Source organism: Rhipicephalus sanguineus, chromosome 11 (assembly GCF_013339695.2).
Source record: "Rhipicephalus sanguineus isolate Rsan-2018 chromosome 11, BIME_Rsan_1.4, whole genome shotgun sequence".
In the NCBI taxonomy this organism is placed as follows: domain Eukaryota; kingdom Metazoa; phylum Arthropoda; class Arachnida; order Ixodida; family Ixodidae; genus Rhipicephalus; species Rhipicephalus sanguineus.
In genome coordinates this window covers 37013284-37032265 of record NC_051186.1, presented here as the reverse complement: position 1 = coordinate 37032265, position 18982 = coordinate 37013284, and the positions used below count along the sequence as shown (strand labels likewise).

Here is an 18982-nt window from a genome sequence, read left to right as displayed (position 1 = left end):
TCCGCATCATTTCTGCCTCAAAGGCAGATGCACACAAGCCAGCACCAATGGGCGCGCACTCAGACTGATGTCATGAGCCGGACATCCGGTTATACCGCCTTCGGATAACATTGCTGAGCGCATGAGCGGGGCTCTTTTCTTTAGTCGCGGAGGCGATCGGCTGCCACGTTTCAGTCATCTGAGTGTGACCTTTCCGGACTTCTCAAGTTGTATCCGACTACAGTAACGAACGTGTTCACATCATCAGCATGTGACAGTGATCTTGGTGCGGTTCCAAATCTGTTGTCGCTGAGCAGTGTCAAGAATGACATCCCCCGTAGATGTCGGCATGCCCTTGGCTAGTCACGCGAATTCTCGTGAAAGTGTCTTCCAAAGTGATCCATCAAAAATACCGCTACTCATTTGTTAATTGTTCTTTGTTCATTGCATAATTTCTATAGCTGTGCCTTGAATCAGTATGCATATCTTAGAGAAATACAGTCACTTATACAAAGGCACAACATGCATGACTGAACGGCGGTGAAGACCGATACACACGCTCACTACATTCTTTGGTTAGCTGCCATATGCCTAAGATGTATATTATCTGCAGTACCCCCTCCCCTCCCGGGGCTTCAATGACATTCTTCTGATGATGCCGCAAGCCATTAACAGTGGCACATATTTCAATTACTTGCCCACATATCGAAAGACAAAAACACTTTGGTGTATTTTAGAAACTGCACGTACATACTACTGCACCCAATGTTAATGTTAATAGGCGACGCACTGGTACCTGTGGCCGGTTTTCTTCATGAATGACTTCTTCATAAAAAGCATTGTTGCTTAACCAAAGGGACTGTACAGGGCGATGTTAGACTTTTGTCCTTTTTGCAGAGAGATGCACATTTGAGCGAGTTGGTGACCATACATGTTGTGAAGAAACAGCATGGATGGAAAACGAAGACAAAAGTAAAGGAAACGCAGCGCTCGTCTTGTGTGTTTCCTCCTACTGTTCTCCTTGCTTTCCCTCCGCGCTGCTTCTTGATAACATGTCATTATTGCATTGCACACACAACCGGATCCACAGTGATTGATATGTGTTGTAAGAATTCTTTGTTTTCTCCGTCTCTCACAGATTCAACAGCTCCGACATTTGACCTCATGCACAAGTAAGGCTTTTGCTTGTAGTATTTCTAAAATTTGTTACTTGGAAGAGTTACCCACAATGGGGTAGCTCAGCAGCTAAGATGTTGGGCTACTAAGCTCGTGGATGCAGCTTCACTTCCTGGCCTTAGCGACCGTATTTCAGTGGGGGCGATATGCAAGAACACGCTGTGCCAAGGGGTTTTTGGCTTAGCTTAGACTTAGCTTACCCAGGTGGTCGAAGTTCATCCGGAGATCCCCACAATGGCATGCCTCATGATCATGTTGTGTCATTATTATCTTGGAAGGGTTGCAGCTGGGCTAGTTGACGTTGCGTATTTGAGTAGTTGTGCAGCTCTAGAAACTTCCCGGTGGACAAGGGACGGCGATGAGAAGTGTCTCTGTCAGCTGGTACTACTGTTTAGTTTATTCAGTGGAGCTGTGCCTGTAGGTGAATGTATTGGCCAAAGTTTTCTTGAAACTCTAGTAACTGGTCATAATTGTGGCAGATATTGTCGTAAGTCTGGATAAGTATACTGCAACAACTTTTCCCAAAGTTAATTCTCAAGTTGTATCATGAAAATGTGCTGTCCCTCTTTAGTGCAGCTGAAGGCACATTGGTGATGAGTGGGCAGCTTCTTTCAACTGTGTGTGTTGTAGAGTGCTGCAGTGCTTTGCTGTGGGACTCGGTGCCAGTCATGAAAGGCACAATACGGTGAGAGTGAAACGTAGTGATGATTGTGCACTGAGACTTATACTGCACATTGAAGAATCTGTTACAGTCAGGATTAATCCATAACCATCTACTGTTTTGTCCCTCACAGCCTGAATGTTGCATCGACGTGTACACTACATACAAAATTATTTCAGGGCAATGTCTCTAATGAACAGAGCAAAAGAGACAGGTGTAAAGTCCAGAGTTTCGTTGATGCCTGCTACGAGGTCGACGTCATTGTGTGTCAATGGAAATACTGACTGAGATTTTCTTGCTTGTGCTTGAAAGAAAAATTGTCGAAGGTGCCGACCATGTGGACACTGTAAAACGTGTTGCACAATCAGTGAATGTGCTATGGGATACTGTAGACTTTCTGATGCAATCTTCTCGACAGATTGCCTCAGAGGTGGCGAGACATACTTGCATCAGACTTAACACAATGCCAACATTCTTGAAGGCTGCAGCAAATGTGGCATATTCTGGCTTCTGCGAAAGCTGATTGTCTGACAAAAATTAGAAGCCTTTCTTTTTTTGCATTAATAATAAGTAATTTTGCTTCCATGAGTTATTATTCGTCAGCAACTCCGTTTATTGAATAACGTCCAACTGACATTCGGCAATGAGTTGTAACACCGGTTGGTCACATTCTAATGTTTATTCAAGGTGAATGTGCACTTAAATGTTGTCATGCAGACACAGATGAGAAAGCCGTGAACTGCCATGATCAAGACCATTACATACAGATGAAAATAATGAGATACGTGCAACAACAAATCAAATATAAGAAATGCAGTGCACGGTGACTGTGTAACATATTGGCATTATTTCTGTTGGCTTCTCTGTAGGCGAAATAATATTGAGCCCCTCAGCCTCTCATATTCATGTTACACATCATAGATGCAAACAAGTCTGAAGTTCAGGGGAACATTGCTGACAAAGGAAAAAAGAAAAGCTCATTCCTGCGTCTGATGTTACAAAGGCGTTACACTGTGAAAGAGGCAGATTGCCCAGCCATAAACCAGGTCGCGCTTTTATCAGCTTTTATCAGGGGGGAGTCTTTGGTGAACAATAGTAGGGCAGGCCAGACGATAAGGTCTGGGAGGCTGAATTGTTAAACCTTTATCAGTAGTGGCGTAACACGTAGACGTCATGCGACTTTTTTTTTCTTTTTTTTTTTTTTTTTGGCGCTCGTTGAAGCGAGAAATGCTCGATGCTGATCCCACACTTTCTCGCGTCTCCGGATGCCAGTGATGCAATGACGGTGGCGCATCTTCATAGTGCCGCTAGAAAGAAAGAAAGAAAAAAAAAAAGGCATGTGCGAGGGCAGGTTATATAAAAGAGCACTGATGGCATGACATTCTTGGAATTTGCTAGAGAAAATACTGGCACACGAGCCTTAACATTGCCACTAACCGATTTAGAGGTGATATATACAGGGTGTTTTTTTAGACAATACAGTTTTTTTTTAAATAAAAATCCTCTGACAGTAAGGCTCTTGTCGTTTTCGCACACGCACTCCACGTCGAGGCGGAAAAGCTTTGCCGCACTTAAAATAACGCTGTTACTGCTAATTAACAAAAACTCATTAACTAACTTTTTCATTATTGACTTGAGGGCAGGTATTTATATTAGAGTTGTAGTGCGTACCAATTTTTGACATACCTATTTTTTACAAATCACAAAAGTTGCACGTAGTTCGACATATTCTTCATCGAATGTCAAGGGCAAAATCGAAACTGATCGCGCAAAGCGCGCACGAAGCGTGACCGTTCTGCTACGTCAGACCGGAACTGCCCGTCACAAGGGAGCGGCGAAACTTCAACGAATGGGCGCCGCGGCCGTATGTTATCGTGAAAGGCTGCAAAGTCATCTCACTTGTGCCCGCGCATCGCCTTATTTTCGCGCTTAGTGTTGGATGCTTATCCGTTTCTTTCGAACTGTGCACAAGAAAACCGCGATATCAACCTTTTCTTTGTCTGGTAAGCATAAAATTCAGGTGCTGCCACTTCGGCGCTTCTTATCGCAGACACGCGTAATAGTTATTCGCGCTTTTTTATAGCTTAAGAAAGAAACACATAAGCACCACCCATCGCACACTAACATTAAGCTGTCTACTTGCGTGTTTCAGAATGTTTGCCGATTTTTCTTGCCAGATTCTGCTTCTGCGCGCCTTCATTCGAATTTCGTCATTTCCCTGTCACGTGTCGTCCCGGTGTTCCGCCGCACTTTGTGCCCGCCGGGTGCGATCAGTTTCGATTTCGCCCTTGAATTTCTATGATGAATATCTCGAACTACGTGCAACTTTCGTGATTTCTAAAAAATGGGTGTGCCGTAAATTGGCACGCACTACAACTTTCTAATATAAACACCTGCCCTCAAGCCAATAATTAAAAAGTCAATTAACGAGTTTTTGCTAATTAGTGGCAACAGTGTCATTTTATCTGCGGCAAAGCTTTTCCGCCTCGACATACAGTTCATGTGCGAAAACGGCAAGAGACTCACTGTAATAGGATTTTATAAAAAAAATGTGTATTGTCTAAAAACACACCCTGTATTGTGGGCCAGTTCCGCCGAGTTTACTTTGCACTAAAGGTACATTCACACCGAAGGCGGGGCGGCAAAGCGGGCTTTTCAAGGCGGTGAGCGCGCGTACCTGTTCAGACCGCATGGCTCTCTTGGCTGCCCGCGCGGCCGAGGAGGCGGGGCCTCTCGCGCTTTAGCGCACGTGTCGCTATCACGTGGTACGGCTTCTCCCAAAGAGACACCTGCACCACCGCCGCGCCATCGCGCCGCAGCGCGTTCTGATTGGCTGCGGCAAAGCGGCGAGTAGCGGCGAGCGGCAAAAAATTGGTCCGAGAGCGATCGGACCTGCCGCCTCGTTTTCCGCCCCGCTTTCGCCGCCTGGAGAGGAGGTTTTGCCTCTTTCCGCCTCACCGCTTTGCCGCTTTGGCCGCCCCGCCTTCGGTGTGAATGAGCCTCAAGAAAGGAAGGATTACCTGTTACTCTTTATTGGGACTCCTGACTTTCCACTTATAACTTTGCCACATACATAACCCTAAGGCTGACAACGCTGCGGAGGCTTGACCCATCTTTCCACACTACCTACAATCACTGCAGCATCAAAAATATATATTAATAATAATAAGAATAACAATTTGAACATAGCGTATGCAAGAAAGTTGTTGACACAGATCAAACGCTAGAAGTTCGAACCACGCGGAGCGATACATTTTTCTGACCCCACGGCTTCGCGTATGAAGCATGCAACGCCCGGCTGTTATCTTTCGCTTTGTGTTCATTGCTTGTTTTTTCGCATCTGCTTCTTCGAGTGCACGAAGTGACAAATTCATCACCGTGATTGTCAGGACTTGCTCGCGAGATGGCCGTCGCCTTGTGGTCACACGGTCCGGTTTCTTCATCCCTCTCTCTCTCTCTCGTTTCGCGCTCGCAACGGACCCTCGCGACGTTAGCGAAGAATTAAGGCTTAGCCGGCAACTTTTTTGCGCCCTGATTGATGGAGAAAAAAGGCGCGACGCTGCCCGAAGGAGCTGTGCGTATGAGCAGACGCCGCACGGCACACAACTTTGTGACCGTGGCAGCGAGCGAGCGACCGAGTTGTTCGGACTTGGTGCGACGGTGGCGGGGGAGGAAGTTTACTCTGTTGCGGTCCGCGTGTAGCTAGGGTTTCTTCTGTTTAGCTCCGGGGCGTGGCGGAAGAAAGGGGCTCGGTTTTTGTTGTTCTAATTAGCGTGGCGAAGCTAATTTGAAAGGATGATGCAGCGCTTCCTCTCGCTCTCCTCCGTCTGCATGCCTAGCGCGCGCGCCGCCGCCCGCACTGGGTGGGGAAGCTGCGCCCCCTAACGAGAATGAATCGCGTTACACCGAAGCCAGCGCCGCTAGGCGGCGGTGGCGGCGCATCCTGTGTCGGTGTACGGGAAAAAAATAAAGGAAGGACGACACCGCCCGCAAGAAGTTGTGTGTGTACATGTCGCGCGTGTGGAAAGCCGCAGTTGCTTCTTGCATGATTACACTTCCAGAGTCATCGTATCTGTTACCTTTAACTTCGTCAGTACATTTTTAATCGTTTTCGCTGATACGTGTCACTTGATTTTTTTTTTTTGTAAGCGTCTGTTTTCTTCTTCTTTCCCGCACCCCTTGATAGCTTATTTCTTTCCGATCCGTCGTCTCTGTTCTTTGCCCATCCGTCATCGTTAGCGGCGTTCGCGGTCATTTCGCGACTTCGTCATCTCTTCCCCTCCTCCTCTCCGTACTATTTCTTTTGTTTGCTTGTTTGGTTTCGCATTCGAGCCCCTGCTAGCGCATCCGCGACGTGTCGCGTCGTATCTTGTTATAAGTTACGGAAGAAAGCCCACCGCGTATAAGTATGTCACGGCGGAATTAGGAAGGGCGCCATCAGTTTCCAGGTTTCCGTATTTACAGAGCTTTGTTACTGTGCTTAAGATAACAAAAAGTCCGGCAGAAATTCGATAAGGTTCATACGCAGTTCGGTCGGTCTACTGCATCGTTGATTGCATTGCGTAGAAAGCAGGAATGCCTACGTATACTTAAACAACTGTTGTGTATGCCCGGTATCATATTTTTTTTTTTATGTTTGCACGCAGGTGCAAGAACGCCGAAGAGGCAAGTCCACAAGCACACATCACGGTGAGTACCCTTCTGACTGATTCGTTCGCGTCGTTGCTTTACGCGGAAACCACGTCCCATCCCCGGCTGCTCGACGTAATGATAAACCTCTATGCTCTCCAAGATGGGTTCTGGCAAAATAATGACTCGTCGCTATGTGGCCACTACAAAGCAGTCTAAAGGCTATCCCCCCGGTATCACTCGCGGTGTTTATTAAATCAATAGCAAAAAAAAGTGAAAGTAGAGCTTCTCCGCACAGTGTCCATCGCAACACCGATCCTTTCATTGCACCCCGGGTGCTGCCTTTGCAATCCGCCTTTTCATTTTCCTGTTCTGCTGCCCTCTGCCGTTTTGGTAGGGGGGCGGAGTTACGCGTGGTGATCCTGGATGGTTCGGATCGCCAGAACGAAAGCGTCCGAGATCTAGAGGCTTACAGAGACCATACCAAAACGTTTCGCGCCGTTTCCGCTATGGAAAGAGCGCATGCGCCATGGCACCGTGAAAAAAAAAAAAAAACGGATTTTCTTAAAGTCGGCTTCGCAGCAAAACAGATATAGTTGTGGTGAAGCACGCTCTACATGCTTGCTATTTCCCACTTATTATGATTTGCTACGGCGATTACCTTGTACGTGGACTAAAGCGCCTAGGATGCGCATGCAGCATGCGCCATTTTCTCTTTTCTGTCGTTTTGTTCGTGTCTTTCCTTTCTCTCTCTCTCTCTCTCCCTCTCTCTCTCTCGTTTTTCTCTTGCGCCCTGCCGAAGGTGCGTAGGCTTCGCCGCGGCACAACCGTGCGTTCGGTGAAGCACGCTTTACAGGGTCCTGCAAAGGAATGGAAGGTTTTAGACAAGCGCCGTACTCCCCTTATTCTCCTCTCCCACGTAGACAGTAGGGCACGGTACGTGGAGGCGTTGTGTACCCACCGTCCTCGAATCGATGAAAGGTGTGCTGTAAGATTTTTTAAAATATTTCAATCTCGCCAGATATATCGAAAAAGCCGCGCGACGAATCTCCGCGCGCGCCGTCCGAGAAACGCATTTGTCACATTGCGCCAAGAATTTCGCTCCCGTCCACCTCACCCTTTCCTTCTTTCTTTTCTTTTGTCGTGCGTCGTCGCTGCTGGTGCTCCCGTTCAATCCCGGACTTCCGAAGGCTGCCGTGAAATCAAATCTAGCGAGGAAATGGCAACCTGTACGCTACTGCCTAACGTTCATACCATCCGTCTCCTTCCATCCATCCATCTATCCCTGTCACCTCCCACGATGTCGTTGTCGTCTATGTGTTTATAGTTCCTTATTCTTTCGCACCTACCTCACCTCGGTGCGTGTGTCGGGCTTTGAGAAAAAATTTTTTCAGGACTCGAGGCATACCGGAGACCCGAGCGCTTTTAAAAAGTTTCTCTCGTTTTTCGAGAGAGAGATTACCTTCGCGGGTTTTTTTTTTTCTTTTTTTCTTAAAAGCGCTTTACATCTGTAGCGCAGCGTTCCGCACGGGAACGCGTTATGAAACCTCGTCGCCGACCCGGTCTACGAACGAACGAAGTCGTCGAACAATGCGCGTAGCCACTTGCTGCTACTGTTCCTCCACTCCCGGTAGCTATAGCCGAGTCGAATGGAGCGCGCTAGCTGGAAGTGTATGGGATACAGCCCGTGCGCTTGAAATGTGGGGAAAGTATGAGAGGAGGATGAGGAGCGGGAGAATCGCGTTGTGGAGGTGAGGGGAGATTTTAGGTTGGAATTCGAAGAGGATCGCTACGTGTGCCGGGTGTGCCGGGGCGTTGCGTCGGCGCGCCTTTCTTTCTTTCTTTCTTTCTTTCTTTCTTTCTTTCTTTCTTTTTTATTTCTTTTTTTTCTGTCTCTTTCTTTCTTTCTTTCTTTCTTTCTCTGTGTGTTTTTCTTCCCGAGAGCCATAGCTCTGGGAAGGAGAAATTCAGAGGGAAAAAAAAAGGGAATTGTTCTTAGCTCACGAAGAAGGAGGAAAATGAAGAAGCAAGCAAGCAGAGATTGAAAGTGGTCATTTTCTCAGTTTTTTTTCTTTTCATTTCTTCGGGGATATTATATTTAGGGGAAAAGTATCAAAGAAAGCGTCGTCTGTGGAACGACGCTCAGTGTTGGCGACTCGGTTACAAAACGCTTTTTGAAATATGGCGCCGTTGTCGTCGTCGTCGTCCCATATAGAGGGCGCTTTTTTCCTTCTTCTTCACTTTCTTTCACGAACGTAGTTCGTGAACCACTTTAAAGCGGAATGTCGCCCCTATTTTTTATTTTTTTTCCTCTTTCTTGACCGCACTTCCAGCGCGCGCGCACCAGCTTTCTTTTGTACTATCTATAGCCTTTATATGTTTATGTTTACTTCATTGCAAAACTCCCCGTCGAGAAAATATTCTCCTTCTTGCGAGCTAGACGTGATACGAGCCTCGACGTTCCAGTTTTCTCGGTTACAGGGATAGCGGGGGAAAAAATGAAATCGAGTCTGTGCATACTTCGTAGGAAGAGGGAACGATAGAAAAATAAAGGAAACTATTAGAAGGATGGGATAAGCAAGAAGACGGAGAAGAAGCGGGAAGGGGGTGGCATCAGAAAGAAGGTTGTCTCGTCTCTCTACCGCGGCGTTGCTACTGCATAGTCGTGTACAAACTACGAAGGCACGGGCGCAACTTGTTCGGGCGGAATGCAAGGCCTCTCGCGCGCTTTTCGGGCACGCTGTAATCTCGCCTCCCTCGCAAGGTGTGAGAACCTTTTGCGAGCGAGCGTGCTTTGCGTATCATAGCTGCTGGTGGTATATAGGCAATTTTGCCTTCGAGAGGGAAGCATTCTTTCGCAAGGCAGCGGGTGTGTGCTGATGGGAACACTTGCATTGATGGGTACACTTGCGTGCGGGGTATGTCAGCATTTTGCTCTCTTGAAAGGGCACAGTCGCCTAGGTTTTGCAGCAGGTAACCTGTGCTTGGCAGTTCTGACGCCTTTCGACAAAACTGTGCAGTGCGCACGCATCGTTTCTACAGACGCTTGCAGTTTAGGGTGCCAGCAATACAAGAGGCGCACGCATGAGTGTTCCCTTTAACTGTGGACCGGACTGTACATGTGTGTTTAGTCTACATATGTGGACGCCGTCTTGTGAATGGACGCTGCATTGCTAATGTGTGTGCTTTCTTTTATGTCGCACAGTTTCTTTTTCCTTGCGTAACTTTTCCGCGAGAACGATGGCCAAACAACAACGCAGTGTTTTCCTGAAGGCGCTGTTCTGCCTGGCACACTCCTAAGAAATGAAGTGTGCCCTGTTTTCGAAGCTCTTGTATAGTAGTGGTGGCTTGAACCAAATAGTGCGACTGAGGTAAGCCACATTAATGCGACGAAGCACACAAGGCCTGTGCCGATCATACTGCATATTTGCGTGGTGCGCGTGCTTTGCGAAGCGATTCTCGCGAAAAAGCGCCGTGTTCTCGCGTTTTATCTTTCGCTAACCCTCCCCGCCCGTAAAACCTCCACTCTCCCGCCCCGTCGCTGTGGTGACTTCCGCTCGCGTCATGTGTTTACGCGTCTTCGTCGTTGGGAAAGAAAGAAAAAAAAAGGTGGAAGGGGGGGGGGGGTTGAAACGCCTCATTGGAAACCGGGAATGCTTCGGCGCGCGCATGCGCACCAAGGACAACGCAGTAGAAACAAGAAACCGAGAGATGGGCAGCATACGCAAGCCGTACACGGGATTCGCCTTCGTTCACGGAATACCGCTCACGCCCCGGTTGGTTCGTCGTTTCCTCGTTAGCCAAAAGAAATGGTTGCGGTGCAGAATTCTACCTATCCATGATAGGGCAAATTGTTGCGGCGAGGAGAAGCGAACGAAGGCCGTGTTGGCTGTGCTAGGGTGGCTAGAATAGCTGTGCTGTTGCTGCTTCTGTACCGTACTCCTGCGTTTGAGCACGTAGTGTGTACGAAGCCTTCGAGCGCCCAGGTTAGGTAGTCCCATCGCTTCAGGGATGAGAAAACAAAGCAGACGGGGAGAAGGGCGATGTAGCGAAGAACTGTCCCGCCCGCCGCTCCTGTAAACTTTTTCTTCGTTTTGTGTTTTTCGAAGGAAACAAAATTGTTCGCCCACTGCAGGTTGTGCCGGTGTATGGCTTGCCAGGGCCGTTTGGGGTCTACTCGTTGTGTTTGCTGCTTAACTGGGCGTGTGACGGCACGACGGTCGCCACTTCCGCGTGTTCTTTGTTTTCTTTAACGAGACTGGGGAAAAGTTTGGGGAAAAGCGCCGCGTAGTCCGGGAAACGGCGAAACTCGTCCGCGCGTGTGGGAAAAATATGACGGTCGGGTTGCCTCTCGCGCCATATCCGACGGCACGCGGCGGATACGGTAGATACCTGAAGTTTGAAGCCATAGGCGTGTGCAGGGTCCTTCATTAGGGGGGGGGGGGGAGCGAATATTAACCGCAGTGCCCTCTATCCCCTGTCCCCCCTATTTCGACCACCTCTCACTGATGCTCTTACGAATAAGTACGCAGTGCAAAGATGACGTACTTGGGCAGGCCGGAGGGGGGGGGGCACCTCCTGTCTCCAACCCCCCTCGCTGCTCCCCTTGTGCGCACGCCTATATTGGTCAAGGTTACTCTGTTCTCGCCTTTCTTTTCCATTTGTTCTTTAACGGCGACTGCAGTTAAAAGCTTGATTTCCCGCCTAGGACGATTTCATTCATTCGACCGTGAGCTCATGAATCGGAAAACGCTAACGTCATAACCAGTGGCGGTACAGTGGCTAGCGGCGGTGAGCGAATTCATCGTGGTGGCGCTCCCGTCAGCGCGCCTCGTCAACAGATTACGCAACCTCCAACGTTAGCGCGGGCGGGCAGCCACGTCCGAGTCCTCGAGCGCGCCCGATCACGTGACCACAAGGGCGTGCTAGAAGACTGCGCACGTCGTGTCTCGACACTAGTCGTTTCAGCTCACCCTTGCATCTGCGGCGTAGGACACGCGGGCGCCGCTTATTAATGTCACACTTCGGGATTTTTTATGGAACATCACGACGACGGCGGAAAATTCGCCTTGACTGCTCCGTGCAATTATCGCAATAGTATGCCCTGGTGATTACTTGGAAGACCTCACACATGTGAATTAATTTGTTAGTGAATAAACAGAGTAGCACATTTACCAGTTCTGCACCTCTTGCGTCTGTGCACGTTGACATATTTTGCAGACAGTGATAGGCTATACTGTTTGGGCTGAGAATCGTTGAGCGTGCATATGGTACATTGTGATTTTGTGGGGGTGTGTGTTGAGGGGGGGGGGGGGGGGGTACATTGAGAATGCAGGACGAGATCAATTGCATAAGAGTGTCTAAGGAATCCTTAAATAATTACGTGATTTGTGGAACAGCATGAATTGTGCACTTTAACATGGTAAATGCTATACAGCCTTTTTAAGTATACTTTTTAAGGCATGTTGATTAGGCAAAAAGAAAGGAGGGTTCTTTTTTTTTCTGATCGATATACTTCAAACAGTGCCTCCTCTATTTTTCAGTGCCTGGGCGAACGCTCTCCTCGGGCCGTCGCGCGCGCGCTCCGCGTCCGCTCGCCGCTGCCGCGTGGTGGCGCTGTGCAAGTAGACTACGGGAAGCTGGTGCTGAACGGCCGCGCGTATCACGAAGCTCACAAATTCGTGTTTGCATCTGAGTTTAATTGCATTTGTGCTTCTTGCAGGCTTTCACAGGTACAGGGGGATGGAAAGAAACGCAAACATAGCGGCGCGCTGTTTTCATCACGCTCTAACCGTGGTGGCAATAAAAAGGTGCTAGATGGTCTTTTATTGTGTCAGGGATGACGTCGTCTTTTCATCAATCATCCAGGCTATACCCACTTGAAAATAGATGCGAAACAGCAAAGAACACAGATGCCGCATGTTCGCGTGTCTTTCCATCCCCGCTGTACGTATTCCGCAGGCAGTCTGTCAGGTTGTGCATGCTGCCGGTTCGATACTTGCACTCGAGTTTGATAGTATTCGCGTTTTATTTTCTATTTCAGGCTATCGCAACCGCCCCAATGCCTTAGTATGTCATACTGCTGTGTTCCACTCTGCAAATTGAACTGAAAGAAATTACGATTGTTTTTTCTTATTTCCCTTTATTGATAAAGAGAACAAATCTCACAGGGTCCCATATGCATTCATCTAAGACGACTGAAAGGCGAAAGCCATCGTATTCTTTTTCTTCCAGTCAATGTATTGAACATTCCCTGCCTCCCTCCGAGATATTTCTGCACCTAACGTGGTTATTTTACAGCGTGTAGGGTGCTACACCACTGAGACGGTAGCACGCATCGGGGAAGGAACTTATGATGCCCAAGCTTTCAGTATTAGCTCTTGGCAAATGCTGCTTTCGAAAATCGACTTTCAGACAGTCAAAAACCGACTCCCAGTCAAGCTAACGTAATGGTGACAAAACAATTTCCGCTCGTCACTGGCATGCGCTCTCTGTACCGGGCTAGCAGACGACGCGCGAGCGTCTCGATCAAATAGCCGCGAAAGACACATGCCTTCCAAATTGGCTGGTTGCCCAGAACGACAAGTGCTTCATGATTCCAGTTTACAAGTTTTCATTATACTTTAAACAACGCGAATACAGCCGAAAACTGAACCATACAGCAGCTTCAAATGCAGCAACGGCATTCGTTTCCGCGAGCGACGGCGTGACGGCAGGTCTACTACGGTGGCGGCGCCCGGCGGCTAAAAGCCGCACTAACGCCGACGGTCGGTTCCCATTGCGCTCCGCTCCTTCGCCCAGGCACTGAAAAATAGAGGAGGCGCTGACTTCAAAACATTTCCAGCAACTTTTCTCATTACTGAATACAGCCTGTTGCAAGAACTGTCGAACGTGTGAGCTTGCAGTTTTCATTTTGTGCTCCCAGTTCATGAAACCTGTCTGATCTTGTCGTAGATGCCTAACCAGTCCCGGCACCTGGCACGTGCACTACCTGCGACACATTTCGACGACGTCCGTGCTTGGTAAGCACTTCCTTGTACGTCGCCTGTGTAGTTGTTGCCACTTGTTTGTAACTACATCTTTGAACATTGTTGGAGAGAGCAAAGAAAGAAAAGAAGCTGGGGTCACTTGTATCTTTCAGGCGACGACTTTCGAGTCATCAAGTGTCCGCAACTAGCCGAGTCCTTGAGTGAAGGCGACATTCGGTGGAACAAAGGTTTGTGGCTTCGCTGCATTGCCCTTTTCACATTGCATTCTCGCCACGTCCAAAAGGCAGGGTAGGTAATGAAAACGTACACTTTCATACTTCTATCTTTGCATGAAGCATTAAACGTTTCGCCTTCATCTAAGGCTTTGTGTGCAGTCTTTCACGGGCCTTATAAGATTGCACACAACTCTGGGAAGTTGAATAAGTGCAGTATATAACTACTCAGCATGAGGCTAAGGAGCGTGGTGTTCAGAGGTAGCGGGCAAGCTCATCACAAAGCTGGCATTCCAATGACATACATTTACATGCTATTCTCAGGGTCAGTGAGGCACGTGCATATTTGCTGCAGGCCCTTTCCCCCGAAGCTTTTCCACTGCTTGCTTATAAAGCACCGAATCACATGCTTTTCTTGGAATGTGCTTAAACGTCCCAGAAGGGGTCCTTTGTGAAAAAAGCAGCTTATAGACAAGGCTTACTTTGAAGTATGGTATAATTGTATTAGGGCTGTTGTGGACTGACTAGCTCAATCAGCAGCTGAGGATGGCCACCACTGCAAGCACTATATTGTAGCTCTAATTGCACTTCAAACTGTTTCATAGATTGCGTTGGCTAATTTCCTGGCATTCACATTAGTAAGATGCTTATGCTCTGTTGTTTTTCTAGCTGTTGGCGACACCGTTAAAGAAGATGAAGTCATCTGTGAAGTTGAGACAGACAAGGTAATGAGCGTATCTAAATGCCCTAATTGATAACTGCGGAGCTGCATTGTAATTCATTTGTTCTAACTGTTTCAGAGAAGTCAAGTGGCATAGATTTCTTTCTGTGTATGATTTGTTTTACTATGGGCTGATGTCAAGCTTTGATTGATGTCCAATTGACACCCATACCACCCACCCCCCGTGGCTTTGGGCATGTGTTGTCCAGCCGCGATGGCCACATATGTGGATTTGGGCTGTTGTGGCAACAGACTCAATCAAAAACAAACAAAAGCACACGTGCACAAACTGAAAGATTCATTTCCTGTAAAGCATAGACTGCAACATTTTTTCAAATGTTTTACTGCAGTTGCAATACTTTAAGCAGGAACTACAGCCAAGCTCTTTCCTCAGATGGTATGTAACGCAATTGGGTACCATCTGAGTTGGATACCATATGCAGTAGTGCAGTCGGCATTTTCAGGGCTCTACATCGTCAGTTTAACTGAGATACAGGGACCGTCGCTAAAATAGTGAGACTATCTGGTAAGAAAATTTATTAATCTGATCAGTACGTATTCAGTTCTTCAATGTAGTTTATTTGGGCACTGATTCACCGATTACGATGAAATTCTCATGCCGCAAGACTCCCTGAAAGTCAGCCGCCGTGACCTCTTTAAAAGACTCTGTGACAGCCCATTGGATGGCGGGAACACCGTTGAAATGGTGGCCATTCAGGCTGTTATTGAGCTTTGAAAATGGGAAGAAGTCTGGCAGGCTGACATTTGGGCTGACGTAGTCCAGCTACTGCCCTGATATGAGCCCCACAGACTTTTTCGTGTTGCCAAAGCTCAAGACAAGCCTGAATGGTCACCGTTTCGACGGTGTTCCCGCCATCCAACGGGCTGTCACAGAGTCTCTGGAAGAGGTCATTGCAGCTGACTTTCCGGGAGCCTTTGCAGCATGGGAATTGCATTGTAATTGGTGTATTGGTGCCCAAGTAAAGTATATTGCAGAACTTAATGTGTACTGATCAGACTAATAAATTTTCTTACCAGATACATTCTCATTACTTTACGGACAGACCCAGTATATGAGCTTCCGTGTGCTGCTTGCAAAAGAGTGGAGGTTACAAGACTACATTATTGCCCTCTCCTCCATCTCCAGTGCATGTGCCTGTGGCTGCATGCAGTTCAGCTGTACATTCATTGCCTTTGCAGACTTCAGTGCCGATTCACGCTCCAGCTGCTGGAGTGGTTGCCGAGCTTCTCGTAGAGGACGGAGCAACAATCCAGCCTGGCAAGGACATCATGAAGCTCAAAGTTGGACCTGGCAAGTGCCCCCTTTTCAGTTCTGTAGTGTTAAGCAGGGTTGCCAGATGTCACAAACAGGTGCAGCCTCATGCCCGTCACCATGCGGAGCACATGTAATGCTCATGTCTCCAGGAAGGTGCCTATCATTAGAGTCACAAAGAGTTTTCAGCTGTTCTTGTGTAGGTTCAGTGATCCATACACGACACTTCTTATGTAATAAAGGCCGCTAGCCCGTACACCAACAAAAAGCAACTATTGTGGGGCTGCTTCTGTACCACTGTTGTCATAATGCTGAACTTCCACTGAGCTCATTTGCTTAGACTTTTTGTGTCTTTTAAGAAGCGCTACTTTGATCGACGAATGTTTGTGTGTGGCAGTTTTAATAGGTCCGTTTATTTATTCATTTATTTTTACATACTGCAGCCCTGTTGGGGTTATTGCAGGAGAGGGGATCATACATCACACATCAAGTGCAGGCAAAAAAGTCACGATACAGCAATTCACAAACACCTCCTGGTAAAGAATTCCAGTGTTCAATTGTTGAGGGAAGAAAACTGTGTTTGAACTTGTCAGTTCTACTTTGAAATGTTAAAATATTAAGTTGTCAGCCAACACTGTTGTGTTTGTTTTCTGTGTGCCTCCACTGTCCACCTCTTTTCACGTTACTAAACTCGTTTCCGCTTGAACATGAACAACCGAGTGGCCAACGTTTTCGCTTATACAGAGCTTTCAGACTCTGATAAGACACATTCCTGTGTTTTAGGGGGCAGTGCACCATCTGCAGCTGCTCCGCAAGCGGCGGCACCAGCAGCAGCGTCACCACCACCGGCAGCAGCCGCGGCGAGTGCCGGCGAAGTGCGGACCGTCAAGTGCCCGCAGTTGGCCGAGTCACTGAGCGAGGGAGACATCCGCTGGAGCAAAGGTGTGCAGCGGCAGTGTTATCACTCCCGGCAGAGTTCTGTCTCAATAACCTACACTTTGGTTACCTTGAGTTATACTCGATTACAACCTAAGCAAAAAATGTCACCTCCACCCACATAAACGTGGCGCACCTGCGCTGCACCTGTGAAAGACTTTTTTTATGGCTGATGTAATACTACAAAAATTAAGTGTTAAAGGTTCATTGGTGCTACCTAAGACATAAGTTTGGCTGAGCAGCGATGTTAGAATGACAGATTTTTCGAGGACGTTCAAGTTTCCGACCTAAAACAAGTGGCATAAACGTGCATCTGTATGGGAAAGTCAACTATCTGAAACACTCGAGCAGTGCATGACGTCACGAAAATGAGTAAGCGTTGTTGGATGGATCATTTATGCAATTTCTCTGGGGGAGGGACAGCAATGGCTGTGGGTGGAGCTGACATTTTTTGTGAAGTTGTAACTGAGTATAGTTTCGTGATTTTTAATGATTACTGCTATAGAAAGAATTGATGACGTGAAGGAGAAATGTGCTGCTAGCTCTGCGAAGATCTTACTCTCGTTTTTTGCACAGTTTCCAGAAACTGACCCTGAGCGTTTTCTTTTGTCCAGCTGTTGGTGACACTGTGGCCGAAGATGAAGTGATCTGCGAAGTAGAAACCGACAAGGTATGTTGGTGGCATGCCACGTTGGTGTGCCGAGCAACCAACTTCTACATTAAAGTCTGGACGATTTCATATCGTGCACAATTCAGCCACAATCAATTGGCACGTAACTACGATGGGTATTCCTTTTAATGGTATGCTGTACTTTAACTGTGGCACAAACTTCTAGCGCGCTCGAAGTATTTTTTTTAATTTTCAGACCTCTGTGCCAATCCACGCCCCAGCCAGCGGAGTCCTCCTGGAGATCCTGGCACCCGACGGAACCACAGTGCAGCCTGGCAAGGACATCTTCCGGCTGCAGGTTGGAGGTGAGATTCAAAGCATTCTAAATAAACCAAAAATGTAAACAAATTCATAGGTGGGCGAAACTCTCTCACAGCTATGACCACAACAACTTTGGCCAGGTGTAACTTTTGCTCTTTTTCAAGCTTCCGTTCTTTTACATCGTCTGCAGGAGCCGGTGGCGCACCCGCTGCGGCTCGACCAGCAGCAGCGCCAGCAGCTCCGGCACCAACGCCGGTCGCCAGCACGCCACCTCCAGCCACATCAGCGGGACCAATACCGACAGCGCCGCCTCCAACACCAGCAATGCCCTCAGGTAAGCAAAGCACTCTCAAAAAAGCAAAGACACTTCAAAACACTATTCAATGGAGCTATTTGGTTCATAGCTAACGCTGGTTTGAGCAGCAGAACTGAAAGCGAGGGACAAAGAGAAGACAGACAAGGAAGTCGGTGTAGTACTAACAACTGAACTATTATTTCTTTGCGCGGGGCTAAATAACTAGCGAAACATGCACAGTCATTAACAGATATCCAGCAGTGAATGGTGCCTGGTGTCGTTTCCTCGAACTGCTTTTTACCTGCCAGAGAGATACAAAAGTTTCATTAAAACTTTCGTATCTCTCTGGCAGGTAAAAACTGAAAGACATTGTTACACATCCAACATTCAAGTGGCCACGATACCATAGAAGCGCAGACATTAGGCCGAGTTGGTGTGGTTCCTTTTGATGATCTGGCAGCACAACACTGGCACAAACAAAGAAAGCACTTGTCCTTGTGTGTTCTTTTTTTGTCTCTGTTAGTGTCATGCTACCAAATCATTAACATTACCATGGTTTCTAACACCGAATTATGTAAACATCTTTCGCAGATTTTTTTGGCTGGGTCAAGGAATTCTAGATGCGGAACTGGCGCCAGCCGTAGCTTTTAGTTAGACCCAATGTTTCCGAGTCCCATTTGGTTGCTTCCTTAACTGATACGGTCAACTTCTGAGGAAGGGACCAAACGGGTCTGGAAACATCGGGCCTAACCAAAAGCAATGACTGGGGCCACTTCAGCGTCTAGAAAGAGGGCTGTATTATGCATATTAACCCGTGTGCCAGGGCCGCCTTGGCTACGAGTGCCGCTGGCTAACACTCGCAGGGATTAAAACGCTTACAAATAGCCAGAAAAAGTGGACGAGGGAGCGCCCCTCATTGTAGCTCAATTGGTAGAGCGTCGGACGTGTAATTCAAAGGTTGTGGGTTCGGATCCCACCAATGGAAAGGGGGCTTTTTTGTCTGTTTTAATTCCTTTCAGTTTAGGTCATGGTCATTACGCTACGGTTAAACAAGTAATGTCCCCTATGCTTTCCTTGGCTTGTCTGTTGGATTCATTACGGGCATAACAAGGATTCCATTTAGGGAGGGGGGTGGGGATTCCTGACCACCCTGTACATATCTTCATTTGTACGAAGTATG

The 18982-nt window shown here is 47.7% G+C and overlaps 1 protein-coding gene across 1 annotated transcript in view; it reads left to right on the top strand.

Moving 5' to 3' along the window:
• The window catches only part of LOC119374171 (dihydrolipoyllysine-residue succinyltransferase component of 2-oxoglutarate dehydrogenase complex, mitochondrial-like), a 45328-nt gene that overhangs the window by 12422 nt on the left and 13924 nt on the right, over positions 1–18982 (top strand). The window contains 10 exon segments of the mRNA XM_037644232.2: positions 1118–1151; positions 6463–6505; positions 13400–13467; positions 13587–13661; positions 14316–14371; positions 15568–15679; positions 16424–16582; positions 17191–17246; positions 17443–17551; positions 17698–17841. Coding sequence (XP_037500160.2) covers positions 1118–1151; positions 6463–6505; positions 13400–13467; positions 13587–13661; positions 14316–14371; positions 15568–15679; positions 16424–16582; positions 17191–17246; positions 17443–17551; positions 17698–17841 — 856 coding nt within the window.